Source organism: Protopterus annectens, chromosome 8.part0 (assembly GCF_019279795.1).
Source record: "Protopterus annectens isolate FY-2018-M chromosome 8.part0, PAN1.0, whole genome shotgun sequence".
Taxonomy (NCBI): domain Eukaryota; kingdom Metazoa; phylum Chordata; order Ceratodontiformes; family Protopteridae; genus Protopterus; species Protopterus annectens.
The window spans coordinates 1,601,812,682-1,601,826,890 of NC_056741.1; the positions used below are offsets into that span (position 1 = coordinate 1,601,812,682).

General features: G+C 41.5%; 1 protein-coding gene across 5 annotated transcripts in view; it reads left to right on the forward strand.

Moving 5' to 3' along the window:
- The window catches only part of ZBTB44 (zinc finger and BTB domain containing 44), a 1,060,028-nt gene that overhangs the window by 875,737 nt on the left and 170,082 nt on the right, over positions 1 to 14,209 (forward strand). For all 5 annotated transcript variants that reach the window (XM_044081142.1, XM_044081139.1, XM_044081141.1 and 2 more), the window contains one exon: positions 921 to 1,005. In XM_044081142.1, the coding sequence (XP_043937077.1) occupies positions 921 to 1,005 (85 nt within the window). The remainder of the gene's footprint in view (positions 1 to 920; positions 1,006 to 14,209) is intronic.

Genomic DNA, 14,209 nt, shown 5'->3' on the forward strand with positions numbered 1-14,209 from the left:
CTTATGAATACCACTTCAGTTTTCCCCTGAAAAAAGGGCCAGTGGCCTAGCGGGATTGATGGATGGATGATGAATCCATTCATTCATTATGGTATCCGCACCATGTAGCCTACAGTTATATATTTTATGGCAGGTGAAAATCATCCATTCGTAATCAGTTCCACAACACCCAGAGTTAAAGTCCTGACTGCAGTCCAGAAACTTTGGGACTGACTAGGAACAAGACAGCTGGTGGAGCTGGCAAGCAAAGTTAAAAGTGTGGCTTTCAGATCATCCACCATGGGTGTAGGGAGATTGCCCACCTCTTGCAGTTCCAGCAGCTTCTGGTAAGAGAGGTGCTTAACAATAGTGTATGTGCTAAAGACATGCCCATAGGATTCCCAGACGTATACTTGGTCTCATGAAGCATCAGTGAGAGCACACGTGGTCACAGTCAATATTGTAGACCTCGTGTCTGCAAGAGTGTACATTAGCTGACAGAAGTAGGGTTAGGTTTGGAAATCAAAAATCCTGTTGTGTTTTTTCTATTTGATGGGCAAGCTGCAGTCATTTCTCACCCAAGTGATTAGGAATGAACAAATGATCACTGCAAATGCAAGATGGTCACCAGGGATAGGTAGGGGTTAATAAAAATTATGTGGTAATAAAAAAAAAAAAGCCATTTATGCAAGACTGTTTGGGTTCTACAGTCCAGCATTGTGTCAGTGCTCTGATGTACTTACACCACAAATGTATTTGAATATGAAGAAGAGGTACAACAGAGAATTAATTACTGTGATGAGCAGTATAACCATTTATATTCCCTTAAGGCTTAAACAGACTAAACATCTACATTTATTTTGACAACTGATTCAGTAAATGGTTCTCTCTACTTGTTTTGTATAGTAAGCTGGTTATAGCTTTCTGCCTTGTCAATGCAGGTTCAATAGACGAGGGTGTCACAGAAGGATTACCAACGCTTCAGGGTACGTCCGCTGCTGGTACAGTTGCTGAAGATGATGATAGGTGAGTTCTAACCCTTTATGAACTTTATTTCAGTATAGGTAGCATCAGAAATGTTGTCTGTCGGGTTTTTGCATATGTAGAAAAAAGCATTATGCACATGGTACACATCACTACCTGCCTTGATTGTATTCTTTTTCTGTAGTTGGTTATAGACGGTCAGTGTTCTTTCTACTTCTTCATGGACTTCACTGCCAGTAGTTTGCATGACCAGTTCCTTGCTTCCTATGCCACTCCCAAGTACCCACTTTGAGTCCAACTCTTATCCCTTCTTTGAGGATCTGGCAGGCTAATTGCTATTGCTCTCCAGATCTGTAGCAAGAAGAGTTCTGCATGTGTTAAATGTTTGAGATTCTTGCTTGCCCTCCTACTTCCACCCTTAATGATTTCAGTTGGTGGCAGCAGTTCTCACTTCACCTGGTGAGTGTATTCTTGGGTAAGAGGAAAAATTGAGCATCTGCTGAGTTCAGAATTGGCAATTCTGATTAGTTCTAGGCTGGTTTTCTGACTGCTGACCACTGGACTTCAATAATCTAGTGTTTCTCAATTAGTAAAGCCAGCCTTCTTGGGAAGGCTTGTGCCACTTGTTGCTGAAAGAAGTCTGAAACATTAACTTTTCATGGTTTTGTTTATCCATCTAGCCGTCCTTTGTTGACCTCTTTAGTCCCACTAGGCTGCTGGCCTCTACTCAGCAAAGACCCAAAGTAGTATTTATATAGACATGGAGAAATTTGGCCTTGGCACTGAGGAACTTCCACTATTCTTTTTCCGTTAAGTGCCTTGGGCTCTTTTACTTCCACCTGAGATACCATCAGTTAAGGCATATATGAGGCCTGTGTTTAATGTCTGATTTTTATGACAGATCACAGTAAACGTGATGCATAACACTGAATTTTTAGAATTGGGAGATGGTATGAGATCAGTATACTTTTGTAATGTGTGTGTTCCTGTCTTGATAGGCAGTTAGTTTGGCTGTTGCTATATCTCTGTGCATTTATGTGCACTACAAAACTTTTATCCTTGTGAAGGTTTTGGTTGTAGCAAGATCAGCAAGGCACAATAGATTTCCATGTTACCAGCAGATCTCCAGCTTCTTCTGAAGAATGCCAGTCTATTCTAGGGTCACCTTAATGATGGCCACATCGGCATTTCCTGGATATGCCCTGAGGCCTCATCCCTTTAGGCTATGCCTTGGTCACCTCCTTTGGGAGGCATGGGGGGGTCATTTTCACTGGGCAGTTGGACTGTTAATTCTGAGCAACAGTAGCTGTATTCCAGGATCCTGTTGGATTGCTAATCTCTTCACTTGTCTAAGAAATGTGAGTTGTACTAGCTGACTGGGGAGGAAGGAGGTGAACTGCTGCCTGCTTGCCCACGCTTGAGGGGGAGAAGGAAGGGAGACAATCTGGCAGAGGGATTAAAGTTTGTGCCTGCTGAGTCTGCAGTTTATCAGAGCAGAGGAGTACTCTGTATGCAGAGGCAAGCTTCCCCTTGGTAGACTGCAGTGGTAGTGCTCAGAGAAGCCTACAAGGGGGATTGGAATGTATGTTCACCCCCCCCCCCCCCGACTAGGAAACTGGCCAGCTCTCACCCACCCAATTTCTTGCCAGGGAATGGAGAGCCAGTAGGGGTTTTAATGGCAGTTCCGAATAGATTGTAGGACTTTTTGTCTACCAGAGGAATACCCATCTCCCCTGCCCTTTGAACAAATGGGCCAGTTCGCTGCCAGTAGTAGAGCATTAGGCAGGGTCCTGGGGGGAGCAGAGAGCCCAGCAAACCCTGTAAGGAACCAAATACATTTTTTTATTATCATGATCACTGCTGCAGTAGCCTTAGTTATATGGATTATATCCTGCTAGGAATGCAACAGCCAGCTAGCTTCCAAAACTTAAGGGCATTTCTGCACACCCAAACCATTAATCCTCTTGCTCAGAGCTGAAGAAAGAGTGGTTTGGGTGATAGGCTCTTCAGGGCTTTCCTGCTGCAGAAGAGCACCCCTCTTGTGACTTTCAAAGATGGACAGTCTGCTAACCGACCTCCAAGGCTAGGATGATAAGTTTCCTTCATGCGGGGGGCTTCACTTTACTTTTTTTGACAGACATTGTACTTTTTCTACGAAACTTTGTGTTTTACTTTTGGGAGCTGGGGTAAATGTTTAAATTTCTTTTTACTGTGTTTTTTCTGGGAAAAGGTAACATTTTTTACAACGTACCTGTGTTGGCGATTACTGCTGCCAGTATCTCTTTTGCATTAACCACCACAAAAGAAGAAAATTACTAAACAGCTTTTGCTACCTCAGCAGGCTGCTGTAGTGCCTCATCTGCAAACTGGTGACTCTGCTGTGGCCAAAACTGGTTTCTCAGACCAGTTATATTTGGCTCCTTTTAGTATAGTCTCTACAGCCACCCTCAGCCAATAGTTAGACAAATTCTCTATGCCAGTTTGAGTGTTCTTGATGAGGTGAGCAAGGGAGAGACTGCCCTATTGATCCTGGGAGAAGGGCATAGAATGCGCCTCTGCCTAGCCAAGAAAGCTCTGTCCATCCCTTGGTAGGTTTCCTTGCAAATATGGGTGTATTTCTTCAGAAATTCATATCAAAAAGAAAGAAAAGCTTAAGACATATTTCTTCTGCAGTCTCAGGTATTCTGGACAGGAGTGATTTATTGCACTTAAGAGTTTAGTTCAGCCTCTTCATCATTCCAGTGTGGCTGTTACTAATTAAAAGTAAGTTTCTTCAGTTTTTTTTTTTTTTAAGAAATTCAAGATTATAAACTTAAATGATTGTGAAGGGAAAAATTGCTGTACATTCCCAGGTTTCTGATTCAGATTCTTGTGTTTGTAGCTTTAACCCAGTCCCTTTGAAAGAGTTTTTCTTTCAAACTATTTCCAGAATGCATCTGTTGTTTTAGTGATAAAATCATGATGTTTCTCAGTTTCTAAAAGTGTTAAGATGTATCACAACTGATGTTTCCAGAGCTTACCCAAATTCTTCCAGTTCTTGCAGCTTTGGAGGTTGGTTTTGTCAAAGCTTGTAAGTTGCCCAACAAGCCAACTTGTGGCCCCCAAGAAAGCAGATTATATAATGTTTCCCCAGTTGTTTTAATTTTTTATACACTCATAGCAAATCTGACCCAACAGCTATTGCTTTAGTAAATGCTGCTGCTAAACATTTGGTTACTACTAATCATTCTTCTTACAGGGATGGGAAGGTTTTTGATAAGTCTGAGACGGTGGTGGTGCTGTGGTAGCGTTGTCGCCTCACAGCAAGACGTTGTCCCGTTCGATTCTCAGCTAGAGCGTTTTCTGTGTGGAGACATGCGTAAATGGGGCGTACCTTCGTTGAAGGTTGTGCGTCAGGGCCGGCAACTCGACACGTAAAAATCAACTGCCAATCATTAGCGGACCGGAGTTCCACAGTGGTGACCCCTAACCGGGAAAAAGCCGAAAGAAACAACAACTTTAATACTTGTTTTTAGAATTCTCAGCTGTCAAGCTCGAATGTAAAAGGTTATGCTTGCTTATTTTGAGAATAAGGAATATTTTTACATCTCTTTTTTTCTTCTGAGAAGAAATCTGCTTTGTAGAATTTGACCGTTCCTGTATTTAAGTGGCTACCCGTTGTTTGAAATGTGCATATGATTCTGCTGATGCCACACCCAGGGCTTCTGCCACTGTAACTCTTGAGGATTGCTTGGTTGCATTCGTAATATCTCCCATAAGATGTAAAAAAAAAAAAAAAAAAAAGTGAAATTTTGAATTCTCCCTTGGATAGAGGCATACTTTTTGCACTGGGTGTTGAGAATGGTAAGTTGATGCAGGTGATCTCAGATTTTTCACCTGTCCTCCTCCAAGTTTGCCAAGAGATTTAATGCTGCTTCTACAACCCTACATCCTTCTTTAAAAAGCAAAGTTAACAAACCCAGCAAACATCTAGTAAGCAGACATTTAAAAAGTAATGGCAGGGAGGCTATTCCAAAAATAAACAAAGCATTCCCCTCCCCCGAACAAAGAACAGTCTAATAAATCTGAATGACCTAGCAGTCCCTTGATCCTTCCAGAAAATTTGAACCAACTTTTCTTTCTGGCAACAGATAGTTTCATACAGGTTGGGAGTGTAATCCATCATGGTTACAAGTGGCAGTGCAAGTCTTTCCCTCCTTTCAGTGGGATTCTCCCTCACCTGCAAGACCTTTTTTTCTCTCCTGACATTTAGCATGTGCTTTCCCAAGCAGTGATAAATGCTGTCCCTCCTACTTAATTAGGAGAGAGGTTTATTCAAGGATATTTCTTTTACCAAAGGAAGAGGGTTCTTGAACACCAGTTCTTTTTGAACATGTTTAAGGTAGTGCCAACTTTTGAAATGATACCACTTCACAACTTGTTACCCCTTATTCCCATTTGAGTTTTCTTGTAACCTTAAAATTAAAAGATGCATGTAATCTAATGTCTCTATGTCCAGATTTCAGGCGTTTCTTAAGGTTTTGTGCATCTAGATCACATTATCAACTCTCTGCATTATTTTCTGGTCTATCCACTACTACAAGGGTATTCACAAACTGTCTAGCTCTTGTGATAGCCTGCTAAGGACAGTAAAGTATTCACACGTTTCCTTATTAAGACAGCTTGGTTAAGGGATCTTATACATTGACTGGGGTTCCAGGAGAACATACAAAAGTCTTGTCTAAATCCTTCCCACAGGATGTTTTGCCTGGGGTGTCTCCTGGGCACCTCATTTCAAAGACCTTTGCTTCCACAGGAAAAAAGTAGATCTGTTCCCTGGTTTTTCCACTCAGACTACTAAGTAAGACCTCTTGATTCTTGGTGTCAGGGCATGTGCGATTCTCATGATACCTCTTGCACGACTCCACCTAAGAAAAATCCAGTGATACTTGAAGTCTGTATGGTCCCAACATTAGCGTCCTCTGAAATTTCTGATTCCAGTTTTGGGGTTTGTGAAAAAAGATGTTTTGGTGGAGACATTTATCAGAATGCAAGACTCTGATTCTCACAGCTCCAGTACAGACTGTCAAAGCAGACTTCTCGGACTATGCTCAAGGAGCCATGTGTGTGAGGATAAAAGTGTATGATTTTTTGAACAGAAAAGACTGAACAAAAAAAAAACACAGCAGAGATGTTGTAACTTACAAATTCTATCAGCTGTCTTATCTGTGGCCTGCAGGACCTCTACAAGTGTTTTCAGACAACATCACAGTGATGAAGTACATAAACAAGCAAGGGGGGGGGGGGACCAGATCTTAGCATCTGTGAAGAGTAGCCTGGGATATAGCTTTTCAGATCAGTTTCACATTAAATGCGTCTTACATACTGTCAGAGCAGCATTGTGTAGCAGGTAAGTGGAGCAGGACAACTTTCACAGATGGAACTTGAATCAGAGAGTCTTCAGGAATTGATTCAGCTGCTGGGAGCACCTCAAATAGTTCTTTTTGCTTCCACTAACATCAACTGGTAAAATTCTGCTCCAGGATTCCATGTAAAATGACCTAGAAGACAGACACTGTATTCTTTTCCATCCTTTCCAGTAATATCCAGGGCCATTCTGATGACACAGAAGTTCTCTCCAAAAGTCATTGTGGTGACTTCCTCCTGGTCCAGGCAACAGTGGTTCTTTCTTTTGGAAATTTGCCTGGGCATTTATCACAAACTTCCTCACAGACTGGATCTCCTCACACAAGACCAAGGGTGTTTGTTACACCTTGACCCTAAACCACAGCTGACTGACTGGGTGATAGAATTTTATTAACTTTTAGGTGCCGTTTTCCTGAAGATGTACCACAGGTATTAAAGGAGAGTTAGCCTGCTCCTAAGACGTCATGTGTCAGTAAAAGGAAACATTTTTCTAGTTGGTGCCTAGAAAAGTACCATGTATGCTGTGTATACTGTTTTGCCTTAATCTATTGCTTTGATGACCTTTTCAAAAAAAAAAAAATCCACAAAGTTAATTAAGCATGACCTCCCCTTGAAGAATCCAAACTAAGATGGAGCCAATGTTTGGAGGTTCCCTATGTCCTGATTGATTAGTTCCATGATAAGTCTTTCCATGGCTTTCCATATGAGGCTGGTCAGACTTATGAGTCTGTAATTGCTTGGTTCTGTGGAAGGTCTCCCTTATGCAGGGAATGACTAGCTGTTCTCCATTCACTTGGTTCAAAACCTGTATGGAGGCTGAGTTTGAACAGTGTTGGGGGGGGGGGGTATGGCAAAATTGTGCTTCATGCTATTTAAGATGCATCCAGAGATTTTGTCTGGACTTGATCTTTTGCGATAGCTGGAGGCTGTATCTTGAGGGATGGAAAAATGGGTAAAGTTAGAGCTAAATTTGTTGGCCAGTAGGTTCACTATATTTTCAGTCTCTGTGTGGGTAACAACATTCACAGTCAGCTCAGCTCAGCTCATTGCTGCATTGTGTTTTTGATATTACAGATTTATTTTATATTTATTTATTTTACATTTGTTGACCGGGCTAGTCTAGCTGGACATGTATCCGTTTTCAGTAGAGGCCCGGGGAGAAAAGCTCCAGTACAGGGAATAAACAATGATTTGTCACATAAAGCATTAATATGAGTAAACAATACAAGGTAAAAAAAGAAAATCAATTTCAACACAAAAGAAATACTAAAAATAGGAGATAAACTTATAATATATACTACTGTATTAGACTTATAATTTAACATGCCTTGTGATTGTTTTTTGGCTTGGGTAGCTATTTTAGCCTCAAACTTGGCTTTGGTGGATTTTATTAAGCTCCTGAGTTAATTCTGGAAATTGCTTGTCTTACTTTTGGTCAAAACTGTTTTCCTTTTTTTTATAAAGCTTGTTGATGTTCCACCAGGTGGGTTTGTTTCTGGGGTTTTGCCCTGTACTTGTTCCTATGGGTTCAAACATGTAAATGGGTTGGGGGGTTGTTGGTACAGTCCTGGGAGATTGCATAAGCGGTGGGGCTGACTCTCTGGCAGCCTGCAATTCCCTCTGAGGAAACTTGGTGGCTGACAAGCTGAACAGATCACTGATGGACCTTTATGAATGGTCATTTAAAAAGGGGATTTTTTTCTGGCTCTTACTAGCCATTGAGATATATCGGAAGTAGACTTGTTTGCCTCACCAGGAGCTGACAGGAAAGTTCTTTTGCAGGTCTATTTCTTTATGCTTTTCCTGCTATACCCCTGATTTATGGGGTACTGCAGAAGAGCATTGAGGACAGGCCAGAAGTCATTGTGATAGCATCCTTTTGGCTAAGGTAAGACTGACGTTTCTGTATTTAGGTCACTGTTGCAGTAGTCTTAATGACTGGAATTTGGACACAGGAGTCCATATTAAATCTAGCTGGTCTTCTAGAGCTTGGAACCCTTTCATCTAAATACAGTAGATGTCATCTGAATGGGATGTCAAAGCACCACCAGTAAAGAGCCTTTATGCATATGCTTTAAGATGTTAGTGTTGATGACCATGACCATTTTCCCAGCAATCGTTCAGCCTGCTTCTGGAGCCAAGAGAAGTACCCATTGGGAAGCCCCCAGTAAGATACTTTTACAGCCTCTGGACTGAACACCTTATCCTTAGGCCTTGGACAGTGCTCTTCTGGAGACTGCAGTGCCTCTGGACTGTGTTGACCCTTGCTAGACTTGCATAACGAAGGCGGTTTTCACAGATGCTCAAGCCTCATGCACATGGCAGAAGTCCACTTTATCTTTGGTGTGGGTAACAGGGCCGCCACATTTTTAGGTCAGAAGGATGTCATTGCCACTGGAATAAAAGTCAAATTATCCCATCCTGAGGCCACGACCTCCAGAGTGGCCCATCCCTTTAAGAAAGACACAGGAGGTGAAACATATTTCACTGCCTCCTAACTGAATCTTTTATGTTCCACGTTCTTCCAAGGCTTTTTCTGAACAGTGATTTAACATGGCCCATGATTATTGAAGGCATTACAGAGCCTGCAGCCAGGAGCAAAGTCTCTAGTATTTGGAGATCCCTCTGATAAAATATAGAGGAATCAGTTTCTTACAGAGGTAGCAGACAAGAACATTTTGTGTGTGTGTGTTGGGGGGGGGGTTCTTGACTTCTCCTCACAGATGACTTTTCTCCCTCAGTTGTGTTGGACACTGAGTACACGGTCTCCTCTGAGTTCACCACAGAGGATCCTTTATAGTTATAATCAGTTACGCACTAATCTTGTGCTCTGGGGAGGGGGGGGCTTCAACAGTGAACAGCATGAGGAAAAAAATCACTTGGCATAAATGTGGATGTTTGAGTGAATTCACTGTTGCAGTACATATCCCCTTCCATCATTCCTTTCTTGTTCCTGTACTTTCTGAAGTGGGAGGTGGAGGACCTTTTGTGACGACCTGACAAGTAGGGGGATTTGCCCCTTCTTGATCCACTCATGCTCTGTTATTGGGGCAAAGCTTTTGGCACCATCGGAGCACAAACAATCTAAAGATAGCATTGCAGCAACAAATGTACACAGAGGTCTACATGTGTAATATGTACGTACACAGCTGTACTTTGTATACATCACCATTGCCGTTGTCTTACTGTTGTGATTTCAGCGACGGAAGACCTGACTTCCAGAGCTCGGCATCCTTCTCTTCCACCACATCTGTTACTAAACATGCAAAAACAGAGGGTACGGCATTGCTGGCAGAAGGTAGAAACAAAGGAACCAAAACTAGTACTAGTCAGCTGCCACTATTGTCTCTCTAATTGCTTATTAAGTTAAGCAGCTTCATCCATTACACAGACTTCATCAGAATAAGTCTCATTTGTTGTAGCATTTTATAAAATCTCTAAAGTAGTTCACATGAGCAATTCAGACACTTAAAGAAACGTTAATCAACTCTACTAAAAGTCCAGATACTAAGTATATTTAGAAACGTGCTTTTTAAAAAAAAACACACACATTGTTTTGTGCATAAATCACATCCATTTGATCCTTAAACTGCAAATAAACCACACTTTTTTATAAATAGTAATGTAAAACACGTCTTCATACCATTTCAGCATTCTGTTTCAAAATACAGTTAATGCTGGCCATTTTGTTAATTACAGGGTACTTTTATACTGCCAGCCTAGGTTGCCACCATAATTCTCTATGCTTAGAGTTTTTTCCCCTAGTTACTTTTCAAAGGTCCTATATTAATCTTCTTCAAAGTAGTAAAAAGAAATTTTGAAAATCCCTTGGTGTTAAAGCATGCCACGCTAGGGCATTTTTGCCATTCTTACATCTAGTGACATAGTAATGTTCATATATTCCCTTCCTCGGTGTCCGCTCAGTTTTCCCCCACATAAAAAACCCTACTTAAGGAGCAAGAAGCTAAATATACCAGTGCCATGCTACCACAGTTCGTTTTGGGAAGGGTGGCAGTCTGATGTAGTGTTAAAAAAACTCCCCTTGTGCATTACTTTTAATAAAAGGGCAGGTTTAGTTGTCCCAATGCTAACCATGTTGTGACCCTTCTCTTTCGAACTTCCTCTTCATATTTGCACCCCTTCTCAAAATATAGGAAGGATGAGGACCCACAATGTCCCTAACTGTGTGAAAAAGGGTAAACGTTTCCTGAGTGTACTAGTAATAATTTCATTCAAGGCAATATTTTTTATTTTATTTTTATTTTACATTTGTTTACCGGGAAAGTCTGACTGGAACAAGGTCCATTTACAGCAGAGGCCCGGGTAGAAAAGCTCCATTACATAATGGTACAAATACAACAAATGACAAAAAAAATTATGTACAGAGGCATATATACAGTCAGAGCTCCTTGTCTTTACATTGACAACACAATCCATGAATGACAGAAAATTTCTATACAGTGGCATATATACAGTCTAGGAGAGTTTACATATCTTACTTTGATTTGAGCAAGCTTGGTATGTATATGTGTGTGTGTGTGTGTGTGTGTGTATATATATATATATATATATATATATCAAAACTTTGAATTCCCTATTTGGTAGTACAAAGCATAAAAATGAAGGAATGGAATCTAGAAAATAATGCTATTCGGGAGGTATGTCATAGCATGAGAAATAGTTTGAAGGATAGTAGTTCCTGATAGGGAGTACAGAATAGCTGAGGTAAGCAGAGGGAGTACAGAATAGCTGAGGTAAGCAGAGGAGATGAGGTGTGGCAAGTTAGGAGGAGAGCAGAAATGATTTTGTGATACAGGGACAGATCCATGATTGCAAGAGGTGTGACTTTAGTGATTTCTTGAAAAGTGAGATGGTGCAGAGGAGATACTTTGGGGGAGGTTATTCCATTCCCTAGCAATGGTGTGGCAGAACAGACTTTTCCCTGCGGTGTTATTGGCTTTGGTTATGCAGGGCAGGGTTTTGTTGGATGAGCGTAGAGGGCGATTTGCAGAATATTGGTTTAGAAGTTGGTTTAGGGCTGGGGTTTTCAGAGGGTTCCTTATTATTTTGAAAGTGAGGACTAATTGGTGATGGCTTATTAGCTGAGGGAGTTCTAGCCACTGTAGTTGCTTCAGGGCAAGACAGTGATGGCTTCTAAAAGTGGAGTTGTTTGCGAATTTTGCAGTTGTATTGTAACATGACTCTAGTTTGTTTAGGTCTGTTTTCCTGATATGAATTAGGATTGGTGATGCATACATTAGGGTAGACAAGAGGTGGGTTTGGGCTAAGGAAATTTTAGCTTGGTCTGATAGGAACTGTTTGTGTTTGTATAGGGTTCCTAGTTTCTTATGTACCTTTGTGATGGTTTGTGAGATATGGATGGACATTAAAGTTTAGATTATCTATTTCAACCTCTTGCAACTTAGTGCGAGGGGAGGGGGAGATTGTGGTCCCATTTTTGGAGGTGATAGTGAAGATAGGGGGTGTGGATTTGGGGGTAAAAAGGAGTAATTTGGTCTTGCTGGGGTTTAGAATGAGTTGGATATCGGTAATCCATTGTTCCACGGAACAGAAGGATTCTTGGGTGAGCTTTTGAAGAGTGGTTATGGATGGTGCTGAGCAGATTAGGGTGAAGTCTGCGTACTGTATAGGTAATGCATGCAGGGTGGAAGTATATAGTTTGTTAGTGAAAATGGTGAATAGTAGAGGACCCAGTATTGATCCTTGTGGGACGCCTCTAGTAGTTGATAATAGAGGAGGTGTAGTTTACTTTGCCATTTAACTGGTTATTTTCTGTCCGAGAGATAGCTTCTATACTGTGAAGTAGTAGAGGGGGCAAAGGATGAGTTTGACAGTGTCTCTAAGAGTATGTTGTGGGAGACCATATCAAACGCTTTTGATAGATCTAGGAATGTGGCTGAGACGAATTTGTTGCTGTTTCTTAGATGGTTAATCTGATTGGTAAAGGAGAGTAGAGCAGTGGTTGTGCTATGGTTTGGGCGGAAATCATGCTGTGTGGGGGAGAGGAGGTTTTGTGAGGATAAGAAGTGCATTACCTGGGTGTAAGTGCATTTCACAGAAGCTTGGAAAGGAGGGACAAGATAGCAATTGGCCGGTAGTTTGATAGTTCATAGGAGTTTCCGCCTTTGTGAATGGGAATTATATGTGACACTTTCCATAGATGGGGATACATAGGTTTCTTGTATAGAGTGGTTTATAAGAATTGAGACAGGGCAGGCTAGTGATTCTGCAGCTAATTTTAGAAAATGTGTGGGTAAACCATCTGCTGCGAGTGTGGTGGGGTTTAGTTTAGAGAATAGCTTTTTAACTGAAGAGGTTGGTACAGGTGAGTGTGAAGGTGGGTATGTTAGTTTGTTCTACAGTTGGAGTGGTTTTAATGTTCTTGTTGGATAGTGCGAGAATAGATTCAGTGAAGTGATGGTTGAATTCTGAAGCTACACTGTCATTATCAGAATTGTTGTTGGGAGATGGGGTGGTGGTTTTACCTGGTATTAGAAGGGTATTGATGGCCTGCCAGAACTTTTGGGGGTTTCTAGAGTGCTTGTTTTGGATTTCTAAGAAGTTGTTCTTTTTATCTACTTTTGTTTGGGTTTTGGCCTTATTTCGTAGTTCTTGATATTTCTGTCTGTCTTGGATAGTGTTATTCTTTTTCTAGGTTTTCCAGGCATTGTCTCTGTCTTTTATTAAGGCTTTTGTTGTCCGTGGGGCATAGTTAACTTTAGTCCTGAGTTTCCTGATGGGAGCTAGTATATTTAGTACAGTCATAAATATAGTATTAAAAAAATCAACTGCCTGGACTAAAGGTAGAGTTTTTAGTGCATTCCAGTCCTGTTGCTGGGGTATACCGTTAAGAGTTTGTGGACTGACTTTGTGCTCGTCCCTAGTCTCCTTAAATAGCATGGGTTTGGGTATTTTTACCTGTTTACGAAGGAGGAATGTGTGGGGCAGTGGTCACTCAATGCATCAGGTAAGCAGCCCAGACGATAATTTTCTGTGGGGATATTAACTAGTGTCCAATCTAGAATGGAGGTTCTATTGGATTTTTTGTCTACTCTGGTGGGTTCTTGGATTAGTTCTGAGAATCCAAATAGGTTAATATGGTTTTAGGGGTTGTTGGAGTTGCAGGCTAGCCAGTCTAAGTTTAGGTCGCCTAGCAGGATGGTTTCTTGGGGTAGGTTGATTGTGGCCCATTGTAGTGTCTGTTCTATTATAGGAGTTATTTCCTGGAGGAATATAACTACAGAGGATGTTGATATCAGGATGGTTTCTTGGGGTAGGTTGATTGCGGCCCATTGTAGTATCTCTTCTATTATAGGGGAGTTATTTCCTGGAGGAATATAACTACAGAGGATGTTGATAGCAGGATGGTTTCTTGGGGTAGGTTGATTGCGGCCCATTGTAGTATCTCTTCTATTATAGGGGAGTTATTTCCTGGAGGAATATAACTACAGAGGATGTTGATAGCAGGATGGTTTCTTGGGGTAGGTTGATTGTGGCCCATTGTAGTATCTCTTCTGTTACAGGTGAGTTATTTCCTGGAGGAATATAACTACAGAGGATGTTGATAGCAGGATGGTTTCTTGGGGTAGGTTGATTGCGGCCTATTGTAGTATCCCTTCTATTATAGGCGAGTTATTTCCTGGAGGAATATAACTACAGAGGATGTTGATAGCAGGATGGATGTCCTTCAAGGATGCATCTGCAGTCATAACATATGGGTTGTCCTGCCTCAGGCAGCCCTTCGGTCGGCCGGATTCCAAAGTCTGGGTCTGGCCTCGGCTGATGTCGCACTTTCCCCGACGTCAGAGCGTCTGGGGTA